The 24,748-nt window shown below is 39.6% G+C and overlaps 1 protein-coding gene across 1 annotated transcript in view; it reads left to right on the top strand.

Moving 5' to 3' along the window:
- LOC124607065 overlaps positions 1–24,537 on the top strand; it is a 104,445-nt gene extending 79,908 nt beyond the window's left edge. Inside the window, exons 4-5 of the mRNA XM_047139240.1 lie at positions 2,448–2,662; positions 23,714–24,537. Of these exons, the coding sequence (XP_046995196.1) occupies positions 2,448–2,662; positions 23,714–24,098 (600 nt within the window). The 3' untranslated portion in view covers positions 24,099–24,537. The remainder of the gene's footprint in view (positions 1–2,447; positions 2,663–23,713) is intronic.
- Positions 24,538–24,748: the final 211 nt, after the last annotated feature.

The following is a 24,748-nucleotide window of genomic DNA, read 5'->3' as shown; positions in this document are numbered from 1 at the left end:
GATAGCAGTGTTGTTTTGGGGGGAAATTTAAGTGTATATTGAAAGGATAAGCAAATGGGAAATGGAGGTGATGTATTTGTTGCAGTAGACAAAAAACCTCAAATCTACCAGCATAAAAATTGAAGCTGCATTTGAGATTGTTTGAGCAAGGCTTAGTATGAGGGGTGGGCATAAAATGCTAATTGGCTCCTTCTATTGTACACAAGACTCATCTCATGATGCAACCAAAAACTTTAGAAAAAGCCTCAGTTCACCTGTACCTAAGTTCCCCAATCATTCTATAATCATCAGCATAGACATTAATCATCCAACAATCAATTGTAAAATTACATTTTTCTTAGTAGTGGGTGTGATAAAACACCTGTGAAAGTTTACTAAATGCCTTCCCTGAAAACTACCTAGAACAGATAGTTAGGAACCTCACTCATGATTAAAATATATTGGATCAAGTAGACCTGACCTCTTTGAGGATGTCCACATCAAAACTGGTATCAGTGACTATGGCACAGTTGTGGCAACAATGATTACCAGAGTACAAAGGACAACTAAAACAGGCAGAAAGATATATAAGTTCAGTAAACTAGATAAAAAAATCAGTAAAGTGTCATATCTGAATGAGGAACTTGAAACTTTCAGCATAGGGCAGGAGCATGTAGAGGAACTCTGGCTCAGGTTTAAAAGAATAATTGACCATGCACTGGGTAGACATGTACCCAGTAGAACAGTTCATAATGGGAGGGAAGCTCAATGTTATACCGTCACTGTAAAGAAATTTCTAAAGACGCAGAGATTACAGCATAATAGGTGTAAAACAAAGTGTAGAGCTATAGATAGAGGGATACTGAAAGAAACATGTTTGGCTGTCAAGATAGCAATGCATGATGCCTTCAATGACTACTGTAACAGTACATTGTCAAGTGATCTTTTACAGAATCCAAAGAAATTCTGGTCATATGTAAAGACTGTTCGTGGTGTCAAAGTTAGTATCCAGTCCCTACTGAATGAGACAGGACTGAAATTGAGTGTAGCAGGAGAACTGCCTCAATTTAATCCTTGCACCACTGGAAAGATGGATGAAATAAGTATTAGTGTCAGTATTGTTGAGAAACAGCTAAAATCATTAAAACTGTTGGAATCCCTGTCAAAATCTATACTGAATTTGTGGCTGAGCTAGCCCTTCTTCTTACTGTAATCTGTCATGGATGCCTCAGATAAAAATATATGCCCAGTTCTTGGAAAAAGGCACAGGTCATACCCTTCTACAGTAAGGGTAGTAGTAGAGGTCCACAAAACTGCCATCCAGTATCCTTGACATTGATTTGTTGTAGAATTTTAGAACATATTTTGAGCTCAAATACAATAAGGTATTGTGAACAGGATGACCTGCACAATTCCAAGTGGCATGGATTCCAAAAACATCAATTGAGTGAAATCCAACTCATGTTTGTCTCACATGACACACTGAAAGCTTTGGCTCAAGGTAGATGTAGAATTTCTTGATTTCCGTAAAGCATTTGATTCACTATCACACCTATGGACTCATCACATAGGGTCAGTCATGGGTAAAGCAGATGGTAGATTTTGGTTTATTGGTAGAATACTGGGACTGTGCAATCAATCTAAAAAGGCATTTGTTTACAAATCACTCAGCAATCAGTTCTAGAACATTGCTCAAGTGTGTGGGACCCATACCATACAGGACTAGCAGGAGATATTGAATGTATACACAGAAGGGCAGCATGAATGGTCACAAGTTTGTTTAAACCATGGAAGAGTGTCACAGAGATACTGAAGGAATTGAACTGTAAGACTCTTGAAGGTAAACATAAACTATCCCGAGAAAGTCTATTAACAATGTTTCAAGAACGAGCTTTAAATGATTACTCTAGGAATATACTTAGTATTGCTCACATAGGGATTGTGAAGATAAGATTAGAGTAATTACTGCATTCACAGATACATTCAAACAATCATTCTTCCTGCACTGCATACATGAATGGAACAGGAAGAAACCGAAATAACTGGTACAATGAGTTGTACCTTCTGCCATCCACATCATGGTGGTTTGCAGAGTATAGATGTAGATGAAGGTGTGTATGTATACCTTGGGATGGTACATCTCCTCATTCTGGAAACAGCACTTAAAGACACAAGGCTATCTGGGCTGACCTTCTCAGGATGTTCTGTGACACGTTTAAAAGCAATCATTCCTTTTGGCAGACCATCATAATGGCCATGTTATACAAAGACTATATGTGCACTGTTGTCTTTCTGAACACTAGCCTTTGTTACCAAATTAGTCAACTGCTACTTCACCTTATTCCATAACATCATCTGTAGTCATGTGTTGACCTGCCACATAAATACTTTTTTACCCTGGTAACATTAGTTTTTCACAGTCCTAGTACATATACACCTCCTGTACTTTAAACTCATGTGTGTCAAAGGTACGACATGAAGAGATCCGAATGCGTGAAAAGGATTTTACATTTCGACCACAACGAAGAGAATTTCGCCGACAGGGAGAATACTCTTATGCAAACCCTGTCCCTCCTGACATGCGTTCTGTTGCACTGGAAGATCTAAGCCCTGTTCCAATAGACTGGAAAATGCTCACTTCAGTGAGGCCACGTTCAAAGGTTGATGAAGAACTATTTTCCAGGTAAGTTATCAAAACTAATTATATAAGTCATAATTATGTAAGTCAAACAATACATTTCTATGTGCTGCAATACTGGGACACATTAAAACTTGTAAATAATTAAGGAGTGAAGGTCCTAAAGGTCATTTCCAAGAAAACTGCTGTGGTGCTGTTCATAAGGAAGTGTATCCAGGGCATATACTGGAATCTCAAGCTCTTCACCAAAACTCTACTAGTAGAGGGAGTAGTGGAGTATCTAGCAGCAATCCTGGATGTGAAACTATGTTGGACCTCAGATATAAAGAATATATGTTCCCAAATGAAAGGTGCTCTTATGTGCACTGAAAGGGCCTGTAGTAAAAACTTGGTTCTAAATCTCAGAAGCATATATTGGATATACACAACTCTAATAAGACCTATGATAGGTTATGGCGCTATAGCATGATGAAATAAAGTAAAACTGATGGCAACTTCGAAGGTGTTGGCAAGGCCCAGAGATTCGCTACTTAGCCATAACAGGTGGCATTAGCAGCACACCCACTACTGGGATGGAGAGAATGCTGGACTTGCCTCCCATTGCACCTTTGGGTTACAATGGAGGCACCACCATGGGCATAAAGGTTAAAAGCTGAAAACAACTGGAATTCTTTAGGAAATCCAGAATCCCAAATGTGGTACTTATAGGAGTCATCGAGGAATGCCGGCTGACTACACAACAATGACCATCTGCTTCAGTAAACATCTCAGGGTAATATTTGGAAGTACAAAGCAGCGGAAGAACAAACCTCTATACTGCTCAGGAGGTATAGTCTGGTCTACTGATGGATTGAAAACAGACAAAGGTGGGAGGGGGGGGGGGGGGGGGGCAGGATATATGGGGGTACAGCCTAGACTAGAAACCACAGTCTCTCTAGGGAATTCAGCCATGGTATTCCAACTGGAAATATCGCTATCAGAGAGTGTGTGGAGGAGAATCTGTGTTGGTGCTACAAGGACCATGGCATCTGTGTTCATTCAGCCAGCCAAGCAGCTCTGAAATCTCTATCAGCCTTTGCAATAAGAGCAAAGATTGTTGCTGAATGCCATGAAGCCACTGTAAGGCTAGGTTGAAGCAACAGGCAAAATCTGCTGTGTGTTCCTAGTCACTCAGAAATCAGCAACAATGAACAAGCTGACAGGCTAGTGAGGACAGGTGCAATGACTCCATCTGTTGGACTGTAAATTTTTCTGACCGCCACTAAAGCAATGGTAAGGACAAAACTATATGGCTGGATTAGAAGGCACTGTGCAGAATATTTGACTTACGATCCAAAAATAGAAGTATTGTAAGCTAATGACACTGAAGTGATGTTTCAAGATAAATTCTGCGATCCTTGGTTTGCACAGGGAGACAAACTAAACTCGTGGTAAGACTAATGACTGCCCATGGAGACTTTAAAAAAACAATTAGAAATGATGGGTGTAGAGAAAGAAGCCCATAATTGTAGACTATTTAGTGTGGGGTGGGGGTGGGGGTGGGGGGGTTAAAACCACACCACATTTAATCTTCCATTGTGAAGCATTGGAGGCCAAAGGGCACCAAATATTCAGGTCATTACTTCCTGAAGAAATTGTGTCTAATAAATTCAGATTCTTTATTAGCCATTGACCACATGTCACAGAATTGGCTTTAAATTGATGGCATGATACAATAGAAATCATTATATTACTTACTTTTCGCATTACACATACAGAACTAGTAAAAGGCCTCCTTGATCCCCTTCTTGCTACTTCCAATGAGTAGGCTGTATGCTGACACCGGGTTTCACTCTCTCCCTTCCTTTTATTCATAACAACACAAACCCAGCACTACTCTGTACGAACACTCATCACAGTCATCCACTAAACAAACACACACTTAGCACTCCATAGCAGATCAAAGGAAGGCAGTGGGAAACCATGTCTACTTGGAATTTATCATGAGCAGTGGTGCAGGGTTTTTGTATCTGATCCCTACACTCACATCATGAGTATGGTACTACATCATTCATTCAAAAGGCCTCCTGGTACTCTTTAAAGGTACTGGATGGCTTCAGTAGAATTATGGGGAGAGAAACTACAGAATAAATGCAGTTGCAGTGTGGGCAACACTAAGCTAAGACCAATCAATCAAGGTAACAACTCACAAAATAGTGGCAGCATTGATTCATTGACACGCACACAGGAAAGAAAGAAAGCTTCAATAGCTGTGTGTGTGTGTGTGTGTGTGTGTGTGTGTGTGTGTGTGTGTGTGTGCGCCGCGTGCACCTGTAGCTCAAAAATGGATTTGTCCAAAAGCTAACAAAGTTTTCTTTGTGAAACATTACCATCACTCCTTAATTATTTACATTCTGCCAGAATTTCTCATACCATACGTAAACAGTAAAATAAGTTTACTCGTACAGACTTCCAAATGGCATCAGGTGACAAAATGAGCATGGGTGAAGATGTCATGAGTATCAATTTCCCAATAAGAGAATGCTAGATATAACCATCAGACACTAATTAATTCATACTGCAGCATAAGAAATAAATATGCATGGTCAGTCATATTTTACAGATTACTTTTAGATTAAAGTAACTTAGATTAGATTAATACTAGTTCCATGGATCATGAATACGATATTTCGTAATGATGTGGAACGAGTCAAATTTTCCAATACATGACATAATTAAGTTAATTTAACAACATACTTAAGTTAATCTAACAACTTTTTTATTTTTTGCGCTTTTTTATTTTTTTTATAATTTTTGTTTGTTTTTTTCTTTTTTTTCTTAATTTATATCTAAAAATTCCTCTATGGAGTAGAAGGAGTTGTCATTCAGAAATTCTTTTAATTTCTTCTTAAATACGTGTTGGTTATCTGTCAGATTTTTGATACTATTTGGTAACTGACCAAAGACTTTAGTGGCAGTATAATTCACCCCTTTCTGTGCCAAAGTTAGATTTAATCTTGAATAGTGAAGATCATCCTTTCTCCTAGTATTGTAGTTATGCACACTGCTATTACTTTTGAATTGGGTTTGGTTGTTAATAACAAATTTCATAAGAGAATATATATACTGAGAAGCTACTGTGAATATCCCTAGATCCTTAAATAAATGTCTGCAGGATGATCTTGGGTGGACTCCAGCTATTTTTCTGATTACATGCTTTTGTGCAATAAATACTTTATTCCTCAGTGATGAATTACCCAAAAATATGATGCCATATGAAAGCAATGAGTGAAAATAGGCATAGTGAGCTAATTTACTAAGATGTTTATCACCAAAATTTGCAATGACCCTTATTGCATAAGTAGCTGAACTCAAACGTTTCAGCAGATCATCAATGTGTTTCTTCCAATTTAATCTCTCATCAATGGACACACCTAAAAATTTGGAATATTCTACCTTAGCTATATGCTTCTGATTAAGGTCTATATTTATCAATGGCGTCATACCATTCACTGTACGGAACTGTATGTACTGTGTCTTATCAACTTGAAATACTGACAGCAACATCTCAGTACATATATTCACTGATGTGCTTCATAATAAATAACCCCACTCTATATGAAACGAATTGCCTACATCATGAACATAACACCAGAAGAAAAGAGGATTTCCACTGCGAGTTAAAGAACTTGACACTTATTCAGAAAGGGGTAAAGTACGCTGGAACGAAAATTTTCAATTCCCTACCCAACAGCATCAAAAGTATTAGGAGCAGTACATCAGTATTTAAACGTAGCTTGAAAAATTATTTACTTGAGACCTCACTTTATTCACTAGAGGAATTCTTTCAGAGAAATAAGTAAAACCCAGATTGGAAAGATGTTTTTAAATTTTTTTACACTGTTTACTGTTAAACTAATGTAATAATGCCCTAATGTAAAAATTCCTGTTTTTCTCATTTCCATTTTTGGGTCACTTTTAAACCCAAAGTGGGAAGTTTTGATTACTGTTCAAGGTTAAAATAAATGCAATAATGCCCTAAATATGAAACTGCTATCTTCACATTTATGTTGACTAGTTTTTAAGCTAAAAAGTATGACTTTTGTGCACTGTTATTAATACTATAACAATGTCTTTATTCTATGTATTTTATTATGTGTATTGACACGTTCCACATCTGAGTGACTTGCTCACATGTACAGATCTATGGAACAAGTATATAAATAAATAAATAAAAATAAAATTCAGTGAGAATCTGTTTACAAGGAACCACTTAGTAATTTTGTGAAAGACAGTATTGACAATTTCATCAGTTAATTCTTGTTTGTCAGGTGTGATTACTATACTTGTATCATCAGCAAAGAGAACTAACTTTGCCTCTTCATGAGTATAGAATGGTAAGTCATTAATATATATTAAGAACAACAAAGGACCCAAGACTAACCCTTGTGGAACCCCATTCTTGATAGTTCCCCAGTTTGAGGAATGTGCTGATCTTTGCATATTATGAGAACTGCTTATTTCAACTTCCTGCACTCATCCAGTTAGGTACGAATTGAACCATTTGTGCACTGTCCCACTCATGCCACAATACTTGAGCTTGTCTAGCAGAATTTCGTGATTTACACAATCAAAAGGCTTTGAGAGATCACAAAAAATCCCAATGGGTGGTGTTCCATTATTCAGATCATTCAAAATTTGATTGGTGAAAGCATATATGGCATTTTCTGTTGAAAAACCTTTCTGGAAACCAAACTGACATTTTGTTAGTACTTCATTTTTACAGATATGTGAAGCTACTCTTGAATACATTACTTTCTCAAAATTTTTGGATAAAGCTGTTAGAAGGGAGATTGGACGGTAATTGTTGACATCAGATCTATCCCCCTTTTTATGCAAAGGTATAACAATAGCATATTTCAGTCTATCAGGGAAAATGCCCTGTTCCAGAGAGCTATTACACAGGTGGCTGAGAATCTTACTTATCTGTTGAGAACAAGCTTTTAGTATTTTGCTGGAAATGCCATCAATTCCATGTGAGTTTTTGCTTTTAAGCAAGTTTATTATTTTCCTAATTTCAGAGGGAGAAGTGGGTGAGATTTCAATTGTATCAAATTGCATAGGTATGGCCTCTTCCATTAACAGCCTAGCATCTTCTAATGAACACCTGGATCCTACTATATCCACAACATTTAGAAAATGATTATTAAAAATATTTTCAACTTCTGACTTTTTGTTCGTAAAGTTTTCATTCAATTTGATGGTAATACTGTCTTCCTGTGCTCTTGGTTCACCTGTTTCTCGTTCAATAATATTCCAAATTGTTTTAATTTTATTATCAGAGTTGCTGATTTCAGACATGATACACATACTTCTGGATTTTTTAATAACTTTTCTTAATATAACACAGTAGTTTTTATAATGTTTGATAGTTTCTGGGTCACTACTCTTTCTTGCTGTCAGATACATTTCCCTTTTTCGGTTACAAGATATTTTTATACCCTTAGTAAGCCATGGTTTGTTACAAGGTTTCTTACGAGTATATTTAACTATTTTCTTGGGGAAGCAGTTTTCAAATGCATTCACAAAAAAGTCATGAAATAAATTATATTTTAAATTGGCATCAGGTTCACAGTACACCTCATCCCAGTCTAACTGCTGTAGGCTTTCCCTGAAATTTGCAATTGTTAAATCGTTGACTGAACGTACTACTTTGGAGGACTGTTTAGTATTGCTGAATGGAGCTATGTCATATATTGTAACTAGCTGTGCACCATGATCAGAAAGACCATTCTCAACAGGCTGAGCATTTATCTGGTTAAACTTATCTTGGTCTATAAAGAAGTTATCTATCAGTGAGCTGCTATCCTTTACCACCCGAGTAGGAAAATCAATAATGGGTGTCAAATTGAAAGAACCGAGTAATACTTCAAGGTCGTTTTTCCTATTACCCTCTTTCAGAGAATCTACATTGAAGTCCCCACAGATAATAATTTGCTTTCCCCTGTCTGACAGATAGCACAACAAGGAGCCCAAAGTTTTCAGAAATAGATGAAACTTTCCTGATGGGGACCTATATACAGTTACAATTATAAATGTGCCTTTATTTAATGTAAGCTCACAGGCACATGCTTCTATATGTTTCTCTACACAAAACTTTTTTGTTTCTATACTTTTTGCACAATGATAACTTTTGACACATATGGCAACTCCTCCTTTCTCCATATTTTCTCTCATCACATGTGCAGAGAGCTTAATCCACTTACATTTACCTTATCCATATCAGTAACGACGTGATACTCAGACAGGCATAGTATATCTATTTCATCCTCAGCTTCTAAATCTTCTAAACAAACCAGAAGCTCATCTATTTTATTCTTTAAACTCCCAATATTTTGATGAAATATACTTACATAATTTTTAATTGTACTTTTATGAGAACCTTTCCTTATTATAACATTTGCAGTACTCTCCTGTCTGAGCTTCTCATTGTGCTTAGGCCTAGTTCCTATACCAGTGGTCCAATGGTGTTCAGAGAGGCAGATTATGTCAACTGGGTTGGGTGACTTTAATTCATCAATGCAATTACCTAGGACTGAGATACAACTTGGTGGAGATAAAATTTCTGGTGATTCCAGAATGAGATTTTCACTCTGCAGTGGAGTGTGCGCTGATATGAAACTTCCTGGCAGATTAAAACTGTGTGCCCAACCGAGACTCGAACTCGGGACCTTTGCCTTTTGCGGGCAAGTGCTCTACCATCTGAACTACCGAAGCACGACTCATGCCCGGTCCTCACAGCTTTACTTCTGCCAGTATCTCATCTCCTACCTTCCAAACTTTACAGGAGATGCTGTGATATCCAAATGATTAGCTTTTCAGAGCATTCACACAAGGTTGGCGCCGGTGGCACCACCTACAATGCGTTGGCATGAGGGAAGTTTCCAACCGATTTCTCATACACAAACAGTAGTTGACCAGCATTGCCCAGTGAAACATTGTTGTGATGCCTCGTGTAAGGAGGAGGAATGTGTACCATCACGTTTCCGACTTTGATAAAGGTCGGATTGTAGCATATTGCGATTGTGGTTTATTGTACCGCGACAATGCTGCTCGCGTTGCTCGAGATCCAACGACTTTTAGCAGAATATGGAATCGGTGGGTTCAGAAGGGTAATACGGAATGCCCTGCTGGATCCCAATGGCCTTGTATCACTAGCAGTCGAGATGACAGGCATCTTATCCACAAGGCTGTAATGGATCGTGTAGACACGTCTCGATCCCTGAGTCAAAAGATGGGGACATTTGCAAGACAACAACCATCTACACGAACAGTTCGACAATGTTTGCAGCAGCATGGACTATCAGCTCGGAGACCATGACTGCGATTACCTTTGACGCAGCATGACAGACAGGAGTGCCTGCGATGGTGTACTCAATGATGAACTTGGGTGCACGAATGGCAAAACGTCATTTTTTCGGATGAATCCAGGTTCTGTTTACAGCATCATGATGATCACATCCATGTTTGGCGACATTGCGGTGAACGCACATTGGAATTAATACTCCTTGGCACTTTTAGCCCAGCACTTTGAACCACAAACAGTCAGCCTCTTCGAATGCGCACTAACAACCACTTACTTTCAGTGCAATAGGGAATTCTTCGAGCAGATCGACGGTGTGGCCATGGGCTCCCCATTGGCTCCTGCGATTGCAAACCTGTATATGGAACATTTTGAGGAGGTGGCCCTTCAAACTGCCAGACAGAAACCAAAGCACTTCTTCCACTATGTCGACGACACTTTGGTCGTGTGGGGACATGGCAAACAGGCAGTAGATGAGTTTCTTTGAACACCGCAACAGCATCCATCCGAACATCAAATTTACAATGGAAATGGAGGAAAATGGATACCTCCCCTTCCTTGATATTTTATTTAAGAGGAAGGCAGATGGTTCACTGGGCCATGCAGTACATAGGAAGAAGACACACACAGACCTATACCTTCATGGAACAAGCTGCCACCATCCAGCACAAAGACAAACAGTATTGATCAACCTGGTACATAGGGCGCGCGCCGTCTGTGACACAGACAGCCCACTATCCGAGCTGCAACACCTGAAGGAAGTCTTTCACCAAAATGACTACAGTGAAACGCAGATCAACAGGGCACTTAAAAGGAAGAAGGAAGCAGTGAGAACCCCAGAAGAAGAAGAAGAAGAAGAAGAAGAAGAAGAAGACAAACGACTCGCATTCCTTCCGTACGTGGGTCCGCTCTCAGCCAAAATTGCACCACTTCTGGGCAAATACAATAGCAAAACCATTCTCCGACCACCACCGAAGACGAGGGAGCTCCTAGGTTCTGCCAAAGATGCGCTGAACCTTAACACACCAGGAATATACAGCATACCATGCGAATATGGAAAACAATACATTGGGCAAACACAGCGCTGCATATCTAAACGCTGCAAAGAACATATCAGATGTGTGTGACTGGGTCACACAGAAACATCAGCCATAGCAGATCACAGCATAAATGAAGAACACACCTTCAACTTCGAAAACACGAAGGTACTGTGCCGAGCATCTGGCTTTTGGGAAAGCGTTATCAAAGAATCCATAGAAATAAGGATTCACGACAATCTGGTCTACAGAGATGAGGGATACCAACTCAGAGCAGCATGGAACCCTGTGATAGCGGCAATCCATCGGGCGCACGCCCGTCAACGTCCTTCACCGTGGACGCAGACAGAAGGCTTACACCAAGAACCGAACGTGGCTGCTGGATTGGGGATTTTCTCCACTCAGGGACTGGGTGTTGTGTTGTGTTCATCATCATTTCATCCCCATCTGGCGTGCAGGTCGCCCAATGTGGCATCGAATGTAATAAGACCTGCACCAAGACGGCTGGACCTGCCCCGTAAGGGGCCTCCCGGCCAATGACACCAAACGCTCATTTCCATTTCCGTGGCTACCATACCATGCAGTTGATCAATGGAACACGCAACCAACTAACAAACTAAAATAACATCTCCAGAATGAGAAAATCTCATTCTGGAAACATCCCCCAGGCTGTGGCTAAGCCATGTCTCCGCAATATCCTTTCTTTCAGGAGTGCTAGTTCTGCAAGGTTCGCAGGAGAGCTTCTGTAAAGTTTGGAAGGTAGGAGACGAGGTACTGGCAGAAGTAAAGCTGTGAGGACTGGGCGTGAGTCGTGCTTCGGTAGCTCAGATGGTAGAGCACTTGCCCGCGAAAGGCAAAGGCCCCGAGTTCGTGTCTCGGTCGGGCACACAGTTTTAATCTGCCAGGAAGTTTCTGGTGATTGGTGTAAATTTATAATTGACAGCTGTGATTGGTGATCCAATGTGCTACAATTGTGCTGTTTAATTTCTTTCCTAAATGGAAGATTTGTTTCAATCCTGACCTCTTGTAGAACTTGACATCTTTCTGTCTTACCTATCCTAAAAAAGGTGCTGCTCCAACACCTGTAACCACTGGTATTTTACCATTCGTGGCAGTGCCTCCCCCCCCTTAAATTTCCTGCTATTACCCCAGCCAGTTTCCCCTTCCCTTTCATGTTGAGATGTAGGCCGTGCCTGGTATAGTCCCACCTACTGAGAGAATCAACAGGAACCACACCAATATGAGCCCCCGCACCCGACCCAAGCTGCCGGTCCAACTCTAAATTAACTCTCCCAACATAGTTATGTGAACAGTGAATTGTCTGTTATATTTTATGTGTGCAGTTTAAACGCTCTGATTCTTCATGGTGCCTCTGAACTACAGACAAATGCTACTTGCAGTCTTATGATTACATGTTCTAATTAATCAGTTTTTTTTGTGTTGATCAAAATCAATGCCTACTGTGACAAACATACAGAGTTCTGAAAGCTCTGACTTACTGGTGGCAAATATGATCCTTAGCCTGACTGCAATGAAACTCTGCCCTTCTGGTAGGATAATCCATTATTATGATTTGCCCAACTTGAGAGTCAATTTGCCTTGGCCCTTGTCGCCTCAAAGGAAACTAAATATGGTGGTATGGTACCTGCACTTAAAGAACAAATGGTTATAGAAGTACAAGACATCCTAGCTCCATCACCAAGCACTAAAAAATATACCTCTATCAAGCATGAACTTATTGCAGTCAGAAGCCAAGCAACTTGAAAAATTAATCTTCACTGAAGATTTCAGTGAGCATACACCATCTCAACTACTTCGTCATCTCTATACACTCACAGGCAACGCTATTAACAGTGATATTCTGCAGACTATAAGGCTGTTATGCTTGCCTGTTAGAGTACAGAAAATGCTCACAGTTTTCACTGAAGATCTTGATGCTTTCATTCACACTGCTGACCAAATAGTTGAGACATATCCAAGAAAAGGCATTGCAACTGTCTCTACCAGAACAGAGACTTCTCTGGAAGCACTGCAAAAACAAGTAACTGAATTATTTATGCAATACTTGGACCTACAAATATGCCACTTGACATGCATCATGATGGCAGTGCTCTTCCAGCAGAAACAGGTGTTTGACCTTTGGGGAGAATATTTGCTGACACTATGTCAACCATGCGCCAAAGTGATTACAGGTGAGTCACGTAGCATTAGTGGAAATCAGTAAAAAGGCAGGGATCCTACGAAAGTATTAGTACATTATCTGTAGTATAATGTATTGGATTTATTATTAAAGTAGTAGATACATATAAGATATAAACAATCATGATGGAATTATATAGTTACTTTCACAACATATGTAACAAAATAAGGTATTTATATACAAAGATGATTTGACTTACCATACGAAAGCACTGGCAGGTCGATAGAAACGCAAACAAACACATACATACACACAAAATTCTAGCTTTAGCAACCAATGGTTGCTTCGTCAGGAAAGAGGGAGGGAAGGAGAGGGAAAGACGAAAGGATGTGGGTTTTAAGGGAGAGGGTAAGGAGTCATTCCAATCCCGGGAGCGGAAAGACTTACCTTAGGGCGAAAAAAGGACAGGTATACACTCACACACACACACACACACACACACACACATATATATATATATATATATATATATATATATATATATATATATATATATATATATATATATATCCTGCGTGGAATGTTTCCCTATTATATTCATAAAAATAAGGTGTTTGCATTTCCTGGATGGAAATTGGTATAAAGGCACTCACTATCGTGTTGTGCTATTGGATTGTTAGTACTTTGTCCAACCTCTGTTCTTCCTAATTATCTCAAAAATTCTCTTCGGCATTGATTTTGTTAGCATTTGTAGTTCTTGCAGTGGAACTGTCACCCACTATCGTGTATCACAACTTTCATCTCACATACAGCCTCAAATTACCTTCCATTGCAATAAACATGGCTTGCAAGTATTCCCCAATGGTCTTCCTTGGGTTTCATATCTGGGCTACGTGCAAGCCAGGGCAAGACATCATATCTTTATCTTCAAATCAGTTTTTCTTGTAGCAAAAACATGCACAAGTGCATTATCTTGTTGAAACTTTAGACTTTTGTTCCCTAGGCCCTCATACACTATAATCAATTCTGTCTCTAGCATCTCAGTTTACGTGTTAGAGCTCATTGTAGTGTTCAGTTGAGCAATGCATGACTTTAACACTTCCACTCCCAAGATTTCTGTCCATTCTTACCTGCTGCTCTGTTCTCAGATCATGCCAGTAACACTGAAATCCATCCAGTCCATTTAAATTGAACATCTTCTCATCACTGAAGATCACTTTATCACAATCTTAAGTCCATGACAAATATTTTTCAGCAAACTTCAGTCTAGCCTATTTATGTTTAGATATTACAACAGGTTTGTGCAGTAATTTTTTGAATACAGGATGTTTGTCATTTGACAAAATTTGTCATACACCTCTGGCAGTCCATAACAAATGTAAATCAACAACAAGCTGAGAAGAATAATAGTTCGTGGCCCTCACTTTGTGTAAAGGGAACCATTTTGATGTCTCAAATAATTTTCTATTTAGCTCATATTTTACGTTATGTCCACATCATGTGCACAAACTAACAAAATTATCAGTCACTATACGTGAACAGTTCAACTTCTTGTCACACACATCCATGCCCGAGGCAGGATTCGAACCTGTGACTGTAGCAGCAGCGCGGTTTCAGACTGAGAGAGTCCCATTTCCTTGTACACAACAATTTTTCCTTTTCCATCTTATGATAAATGTTTTCTGTGTGGCATTGTCACAATTATGGTTTATGTACACAACACGCACTGTCACTAATGGTGTCTGTGTCCTATCTGCAATAAAGACACACACACACACACACACACACACACACACACACACCACACTGCCTTTGTACTGAATTCCACCCTTTACCACCTGATGTCCAATGTGATACTGTTTGTCAGCACACTGGATCTCATACTATTTCACATACACTGTGCACAACTATTCCAGTCAACAATGTTAATTTTCCTACAAATATCCATGACTTTATACTGATTTCTGCTACTGTGCAACAACCTGCTTTGTCGATTGCCTGAAGTCACCTGTCCATTGCATACACCAGCAATGGTAGGACATTCAGTGGTACATCATCATTCCAGGACCACCAGTTCATGCATGATCTCACCATATGCATCCAGAAAAACTAAAGATCAGAAATCAAGAGTTCTCTTTCATGTTAGTACAAGGGATATTGCCCTTTAAGTAGTAGCTGGGCCTCTTCACTCCTTATTGTCCCTGAGAAGTATAACAGGTGACACCCTTGTGGTGACTATTATCACCTTAACACCAGAATGATACCTAATCATTAGCTTGTGCAACATAATGAAGACTTTGATAAAAAATTATTTAACTGGACAGATAAAAAAATCTACTCACCAAGTGGCAGCAGAACACACACATAAAAGACTGTTGTGATTGACAAGCTTTTGGAGCCAGTGGCTCCTTCTTCAGGCAGATGGGTTGAAGGGGAAGGAAGAAGAGTGAAGGAAAAGGACTGGAGAGGTCTAAGAAAAGGGGTAGATTTTGGGAAAGTCACCCAGAACTGTGGGTCGGGGGGACTTACCATAAGAGATCAGAAGGACAGAAGAAAAGGCTGATTGTTGGGGACTGCATCAGATGAGATTTGAAAACCTGAGAGCTTAAAGGTGGAAGACGGGGTAATATGCAAGACAGAGATTACTACTAAAACGTCGTGCGTGAGTTGATAAGGGTGAGAGGCTAGATGGAAAAGACAATGAAAGATGTAGGAAATTAAAACAGAGTGAAGCAAAGAGTAGTCACAGTGAAGAAAAGCTGAAATGGAAGAAATTAATGTATATTTTCGTTGTTATAAAGAAGACTTTGCTGTGCACAATCATGGTAATATTGTTTTTTCCCTGACTGACCTCATCCATGCTTTTCCTCATATACCAATTGCACTGGAAGATATACCCAAAACTGCTGTTTGTATCTCATTCAGACTTTTGCTATTCAAACTGTGCAGTGCTGCCCGGATTTTCCAGTACTTCATACAAGAAGTAATTAGAGATTTAGAGTTTGGTTATGGGTACATTGATGAGCTGTTGGTAACGTCATCTAGTGAGGCAAAGAACCTACAACAACTGTTTTCTGGACTACAAGAACATGGTTTAGTGATTAACCCACAAAAATGTGCCTTCAGAATGATGGAAGTAAAATTCCTAGGTTACCTTATCAATGCACAAGGAATCCTGCCACCTGAAGACAGAGTGGAAGCTATTTCTGAGTGCCCCCAGGTGCACTACAATATAAGTCTTGGGCTTAATGAAATGCTAGAAGGTTCACCTGAACTTGGAGCTATGCTGGTGGTTTGATGAATAAAATCATCCTTGGCCAGAGTGAAAGCTGTTATTGCAGAAGCTGCATAGTTAGCTCATCCTCTTCCTGACACACTTCTTGCCATTATTGTGGACACATCAGCAACTGAAACTGGTGCTGTGTCACAGCAATGCATATGTTATGACTGTACTTTTGAACATGTTTTCTCAGAACTGTCTTGAGCAGCTAGATTGGCAGCCCACATGCAGTGGAAATATCTTAGACCCTGAAGCTACAAACACGCCAGACCTTATCAGCAGCAACAGTATAGAGACAGGGATTAGCTATCATGATGTCGTTACAGCAACTATGGTTACAAAAGTTAATCAGTCAAGAAGGCTAGGAGAGTTCTCCTGTGGGAAAGAGCAGATAAGCAGTCTTTAACATCTCACATACACAGTAAACTGACATCACTTAGTTCCAGTAAGATGGATGTAGAGAAATTATGAGCAAAGTTTATGCAGATTGTAAATCGTGGTCTGGAAACTATGTGCTTACCGGTAGTAAGTGGATTAAGGATGGAAAAGACCCACCATGATTTAACAATGAAATTTGGAAAATGGCAAGGAAGCAAAGGCTGTTGCACTCTCGGTTCAAAAGAGAATGACCAAATGACAACAGGCAAAAGTTAGTAGAGATTTGTTCATCTGTGAAAAGATCTATGCATGAAGCATACAACAACTGCCACTGTCATACCTTAGCAAGACTTGTCTGAGAGCCCAAGAAAATTCTCGTCCTATGTAAAATCACTAAGCGGTTCTAAGGTTTCCATCCAGTTAATCATTGACCAGTCTGATGTGGCAGCTGAAGATAGTAAAGCAAAAGCCAGAGTTTTAAATTTCACATTTAAGAACTAATTCACACAGAAGACTCATACAAACATATCGTCATTAGACAATCTTACAGGCTCTCATATGGATGACATAGTAATAAGCATCCCTAACAGAGAAAAAACTGAAAGATTTGAAAACAGATAAGTCACTACGCCCACACAGAATCCCAGTTTGGTTTTACAAACAGTAATCTACAGCAATGGCCCATTACTTAGCTTGCATTTATCGTAAATCCATCACCCTGCGTAAAATCCCAAGTGAATGGAAAAAGTGCAAGTGACTCCTATATAAACTGAAGAGCCAAAGAAACTGGTACACCTGCCTAATGTCATGTAGGGCCCCCACAGGCATGCAGAAGCGCCACAGCAAGACATGACATGCACTTGACTAATGTCTGAAGTTGTGCTGGAAGAAACTGACACAATGAATCCTGCAGGGCTGTCCATAAATCCGTAAGAGTACGAGGGGGTGGAGATCTCTTCTCAACAGCACGTTGCAAGGCATCCCAGATATGCTCAACAATGTTCATGTCTGGATCCAATCTGTTGCAGCCGTGGACATGTGGGGTGTCTCATTGTTCTGCTGGAATTTCCCAAGTCTGTCGGAGTGCACAATGGACATGAATGGGTGTAGGTGATCGGACTGGATACTTACCTACGTGTCACCTGTCAGAGTCATATCAGGGGCCCATATCACTCCAACTGCACATGCCCCACACCATTACAGAGCCCCACCAGCTTGAACAGTCCCTTGCTGACTTGCTGGGTCCATGGATTTATGCGCTCGATACAATCTGAACAAGATTCGTCCAACCAGGTGACATGTTTCCAATCACGAACAGTCCAATGTCAGCGTTGAGGAGCCCAGGCGAGGTGTAAAGCTTTGTGTCATGCAGTCACCTAGGGTATAGTAGTGGGCCTTCAGCTCTGAAAGCCCATATCAACAATGTTACACTGAATTGTTCACATGCTGACGCTTGTTGACGCCCCAGCACTGAAATCTTCAGCAATTTGTGGAAGGATTGCACTTCTGTCACACTAAATGATTCTCTTCACTTGTTGTTGGTCCCGTTCGTGCAGGATCTTTTTCTGGCCGCAGCAACGTCGGAGATTTGATGTTTTACTGGATTTCTGATATTCACAGTACACTCATGTAATGATCATACAGGAAAATCCCCACTTTATCACTACCTCGAAGATGCTGTGACACATCACTCATGTACTGACTATAACCTCACATTCAAACTCATTTAAATCTTGATTACCTGCTTTTGTAGCAGTAGTAACCGATCTAACAACTGCACTAGACTCTTGTTTTCTTATATAGGTGTTGCCAACCGCAGCACCATATTCTGCCTGTTTACAGATCTCTGTATTTGAATATGGATGTCTATACCAGTTTCTTTGGCACTTCAGTGTATAAGAAGGTGAAGGGAACAGACACACAAAATAAACAGACCAATATTCCTAACATCAGTTTACTGCGGAATCCTTGAACATATTCTCAGTTCAAATATAATGAATTTTCTTGAGACTGAGAATCAGTGAGTTAGAAAGCATTACTTGTGCAAAAAACAGCTTGCCCTTTTCTCACATGATATACTGCGAACTATGGATCAAGGGAAACTGGAAGATTCCATATTTTACATTTCTGGAAAGCATTTAACATGGTGCTCCACTGCATACTGTTAATGAAGCATATGGAATAGGTTCTGAGATATGTGAGTGGCTCAAAGACTTTTTAAGTCATAGAAACCAGTATGTTGTCCTTGATGGCGAGTGTTTATCAGAGACAAGAATGTTGTCAGTTGTGCCTCAGGGAAGTGTGATAAGACAGTTACTATTTTCTTTAAACATAAATGGTCTGGCAGATGAGGTGGACAGCAATCTGATGATGCTGTGGCATACAAGCAGGTGTCAAAGCTGATTGACTGTACGAGGATAAAAAATGACTTAGACAAAATTTCTAGTTGGTGTAATAAATGGCAGCTAACTCTAAATATAGAAAAACTTAAGTTAATGCAGATGAGAAAGAAAATCGAACCCTAATGTTCAGATACAGCATTAGTAGTGTTCTTCTCGACACAGTCACATTGTTTAAATATGTGGGCATAATGTTGCAGAGAGGTATTAAATGGAATGAGCATGTGAGAATTAGGTATGGATGGCGAATAGTGCACTTCAGTTTATTGTGAGAATTTTGGGAAAGTGTGGTTCATCTGTAAAGGAGACTACATATAGGACACTAGTGCCACCCATTCTTGAGTGCTGCTCAAGTTTTTGGGTTCCATAGTAGGTCAGATTAAAAAGGAAGACATAAAAGCAGTTCAGAGGTGAAGGTGCTAGATTTGTTACTGGTAGTTTTGAACAATACGAAAGTGTTAAAGAAATGTTTGAGGAACTCAAATTGGAATTTCTGGAGGGAAGGTGGTGTTCATTTCGAGGAACACTACTGAGAAAATTTAGAGAACCGGCATCTGAAGCTGCCTTCAGAATGATTCTACTGCCACCCACATATGTTTTGCATAAGGACTACAAAGATAAGAGATGAGAAATGAGGACTCATTTGGAGACATATACACAGTAATTTTTCTGTCACTCTGTTTGCAACTGAAACAGGAAAGGGAATGACTAGTAGTGGTACAGGGTATCCCCACAACATGTCATACAGTGGTTTGCAGAGTATGTACCGGTATATAGATGTAGATGTACGCTGTCAGCCAAAAGCTTTCTTCAGCAAAAGATCACCACCTTCCCAAGCAAATTGGAAAATGTATGACTGAGCTTCATGTGGCATATATCTCAATAAAAAACACACGCTTGAAAGTAGATATTTTACACTTTTTACAGGCCATAAGCCACTCGTGTTTGCTTTTTGTCAGAAGCCAGACAAGGCATCACCCTGCCAATTGTGAAATATTGAAGGTGAGCAGAATGGACTAGCAGAAACACTGTCTCACACTGACGCTATTGTGAAGGAACTTGACTCCATAGAACTAGCCAATGCCCAGGAAGGAGGCAGTAAACAGAAGGTATGCCTCAAAACATTTTCAGGCTTACAGCTCCAATGTATTCACATACCAAGCTCGAACATAGTGCATTACTGTGATGTATTAACACCACAAGCTTGACCATTCATTGTCATATTTCTGCAAACAAGTAATTTCCTTTCTTCACAGCCTCTTCCATCCAGGAGTAAGGGCACTACTGTACGACTTGTGTAGAATGCATTTATTGGCCAGATGTTGAGAAAGATTGCAAGGCACTAGTTCTCTAGTGCTGCACTTGTCAGTTAATCAAAACAACTTGGCACATTACAGCTCTGCTCAGTCCTTCATCCCAACAAATCAATGCTTTGAGCATGTCCACATGACATAATTGGACCTGTACCACCATCAGAAGGGTACCATTACTGCCTGACAGTGACTGATTGTTTCCCTTATTGGTCTGAAATCTATCCTATAAAAGATGCAATGACAGCAGCTGTAACACAGCTTTCTGTTGTGAGTGCATCCCATGGTTCATTATTCATCTCCAGGTCACTATCAATCAAGTCAAACAATGCATGTCATATCTCTTAAAAGTGCACTCAGCTTTGCTTGGTAGGAATGTATTCGAACCTGTGTCTACTACCCTACTCTACTCCCCACTACTAATAGTCTCTTGGAGCAACTCCATCAACAGCTAAAGGTCTCAGTCAGATGCCATGCCACAGGCCATTAGACTGACAGCCTCCCTGTTGTGCTACAAGGCCTCTGGACAGCTTTCAAAGAAGATCTCAACACAACAGTGGCAGAATTAGTGTACGGACAAACACTTCAACTACCACAACTTCTTTGGTGACACACGCATCAAATAGTATTATTGAAGCCTCAAACTTTGTCCAACGTCTGCACTTGCAGATCCACAAGTTCCATCTTGCCATTTCAAAAGAACACTCTACCCAGTGACCATTTGCTTCCTGTGACTTACAGTCACAGTCACGGGTTTTGTCTAACACGATGCCATTTGAAAACCTTTCCAACCACCATATGAAGATCCATACAAAATATTGGCACACCATGACAAAACATTTGATACTGATATCAGTCAATCTTCAATTACAATATCCATTGACAGACTCTAGCCATCCTTTAGCCTAACTGAGACTTACATCACTACAGGTGCAGCAGCTAATACTGAGATGCTACTGACAAGCAATTCTACAATGACGTTGGACACACCCAGTCTTCCACTGCCACTGCCTCCAAGTAAACCTCAAGTCACAACTCATTTGGGACACCGTGTACATTTCAACCCCAAATATCGTTCACAAATGGCAAAAGGGGGGAATTCTTCATTGTTCCTCTGAACTGCCAACAAATGATAGATATTGATTCTCAATGTAGTCTTACAATTATGTATTGTAATTAATAACATATGTTGTGTTGAACAAATAAACTGTATTTATGAACAACAGTTATCTGTGTATTTCATCAGCTGATCCCTCATGTGCAACACATTGGAAGTAATCTCTGTCAGTATGCTGACATGTAACTTAAGAAAGCCATGTTCTGACATGTAACTTACGAAAGCCATGATATACTATAGTCACAATGTGAGAGAAAAATTCTTTCCGTCCATTTGGTTTCGAACAAACTGAAAGATAATCAGGTGTAGTATCTCATCGTTGGAAGCAGAGTACTAGTTCAGTTTGGGATAGGATAGCAAAGGCAATTAGACAGATCCTTTTCCTGGTATTTGCAATTTAGAAAAACCACAGGAAATATAAATCTGGAATTCTGGCCCTTCCATCTTAATCACAAAACTTCCACATTCAACTGGCCCAAAAATAAATGTGCAGATTGCATCTTTCTATTGGACATGCAAAAAAGTAACCTCAGATTTTAGAGGCTTGTGTTTTCCTTGTTTGTGTATAAATTCTTCTGTCATGTAAATCACAAAACATCAATATAGCTACATCTGGTCATTTTTTAGCTACCATCACTGGTTTCTTCCTTCATTTTTTTCTAGTTTTTCATCATAACACTTGAAAAATACACTGACAAGCTGAAAAATTATGACCACCTACTTAAAAGCGTGTTGGTCTGCCTCTGGCACGCAATTCAGCAGTGATTACGCATTCCACAGATTCGAGGTGTACTTCACATGTTTACTGAGGTTTGTGACACCAGATGCCTATGCACAGGTCACACACTTCCCATAATTTATGGGCGGTTGGTTCGTGGCCGCGGAGCAGGCACCTAATAGCATTCCAGTTGGGTTTCATTGGATTCAGACAAGTTGAATTTGATGGCCAAGACATCAGCATGAGTTCACTATCATGCTCCTCACACCACTGCAGCACAGTTATCCTGCTGGAAGATGCCATCACTGTTGGAGAAGACCTCAAACATAAGGGTTTACAGGTGGTCCCTAATAATGTTGACATAGTCGACAGTTGTCACAGCACCTTCTATTACTACCACAGATCCCATGGAAGCCCAGATGAATATCCCCAATAACATAATACTGCTCCCACCAGCCTGCATCCATGATGCACTGCATGTTTCGAGCAGCCATTCACCTGGATGACAGTGTATCTGGACATGACCATTTACCTGGTTTAACAATAAATAGGATTCATCTGCCTAGGCAACACAATTCCATTGAGCCTTGATCCTACCTTGATGATCCCGTGCCTACTGTAACCATAACTGATGATGATGTTGGGTCCTCTGCTGCGGAACACTGCGTTCAACACTGTGTGCTGAACAGTGTGCTACAAAACACTTTTTCCTGCACCAGCACTTTACTCTATTGTCAGATCTGCAACACATCATCATATATCCTGCTTTAGAGAGTGGGCAAGCCTCCAATCCCAACGTTCCATGATGAGGTATGGACGTCCAACTTCTTGCCACCTACTCATAGTTTCAGCAGTCTTCAACCACTTTCCATAGACGCTCACAACAGTAGCATGCCAATAACTGCCCAGCTTCACCATTTCTGAGATGCTTGCTCCCAGACACTGAGCCACAATTTGGCTTTTGTCAAAGTCACTTGAGTCACCAGATTTCCACATTTGCACCACTTATCATCACTAGAGTTCATCTCTGCTCCACTCACATACTTCTCTTACCAGGTCACGTTCCCTCAGTGCCACCAGTTAGCATACAACCTTGCTGTGGTCATAATGTTTTGGTTCATCAGTGAAGATTAATAGGTTGGAACTCATCTGTCATAAATTTACATAAAAAAGGAATTTACATATTTGCACTGAACACAAGTAGAGAGTAATGTTTACATACATATAATTAGCCTGATTTGCTATATTCCAAATGGTTTGTGGACAAAGTGGAAGGCTTATGACATAAGTTTCTGCAACAGTAGACAAATTATTATATCATTTTTATTTAATCAAATTTTATAATACTTTATAAAAGCTTTCTTTATAATGCCAGACTGGTGCTTCTTGGAAAACTACATCTCTACACTGCTGCTCAAGAGTCCCAGAACAAACCAGAAAATCTGATAAACCGAGTGAAGAATCGAGCTGGTATTCTTGATTCAAGACCTCCAGTTTGTCTAGAGTGTTTGGATGAGTTTTGTGATGGAACTGCCTGTCAAGATTTCCTTTATGATTCCTTTTTTCGCTGTGATATAAATAAAGATGAAGAAGATGTAATGAAATTAAATGGGAACTCTGCATCTCGGTCCAAGAACCAGGGAAAGAAACATAGAGGCCAAAAGGGAAAGGCCATGGGAACAGGAACGGGTAAACGATGCAAGAAAGGAAAGAAGAGGCGAAAAAAAAGCAAAACAAATAATACAGAAGAGAAAGAATAGTGGCATTGGTGCAAACTCAATATCAATATTATCAACATTATTTTTAAATGTTCTTTCTTATTTGTAAATATAGTTAGGACCTACTTTTTGAGGAAATTTTCCAAATAGAAATGTATCTGAGAAAATAAAAAAAAAGTGTAGTACCTTAGCAGAAAGAACACATATAAGCAGTTTTAGAGACCGAAAAGTATCTGATAAGATAATAGTGTTCACTTATGAACAGATGCATTGAACAAATCTTTAACTTCCAGAAAGAACTAATCAGATGTTGAAATCAAACTACGTATCAGTACTAGGACAAATACAGGAAGTACTTATTTTAAGAAGTGAGTTCCAAGCAAGGTCACTTGCAATGGGAAAAAATACATTAAAATTAATGTTAAGTCAAATGCTACTTTACAAAAGTAAAAACAGAAGTAAAAAATGTCCTATTTTAATTACACAATGGCAAAAGGGTAAATAATAATCATGTATGAAAAGAAAATTGCATGTTATGCAGATTTAAAAATATATATATATTTCAGCTAGACAACCATTATATTCTCATAGTGATTACCATTTATTAATGTTAACATTTTCATTTCAAGAACAACTAATTTCATAATTAGGATGAAATAACAAGAGCATAAGGAAACAGAACTCAACACATT

The sequence above is a fragment of the Schistocerca americana genome, chromosome 3, assembly GCF_021461395.2.
Source record: "Schistocerca americana isolate TAMUIC-IGC-003095 chromosome 3, iqSchAmer2.1, whole genome shotgun sequence".
In the NCBI taxonomy this organism is placed as follows: domain Eukaryota; kingdom Metazoa; phylum Arthropoda; class Insecta; order Orthoptera; family Acrididae; genus Schistocerca; species Schistocerca americana.
This window is presented reverse-complemented; position numbering and strand designations above follow the sequence as displayed.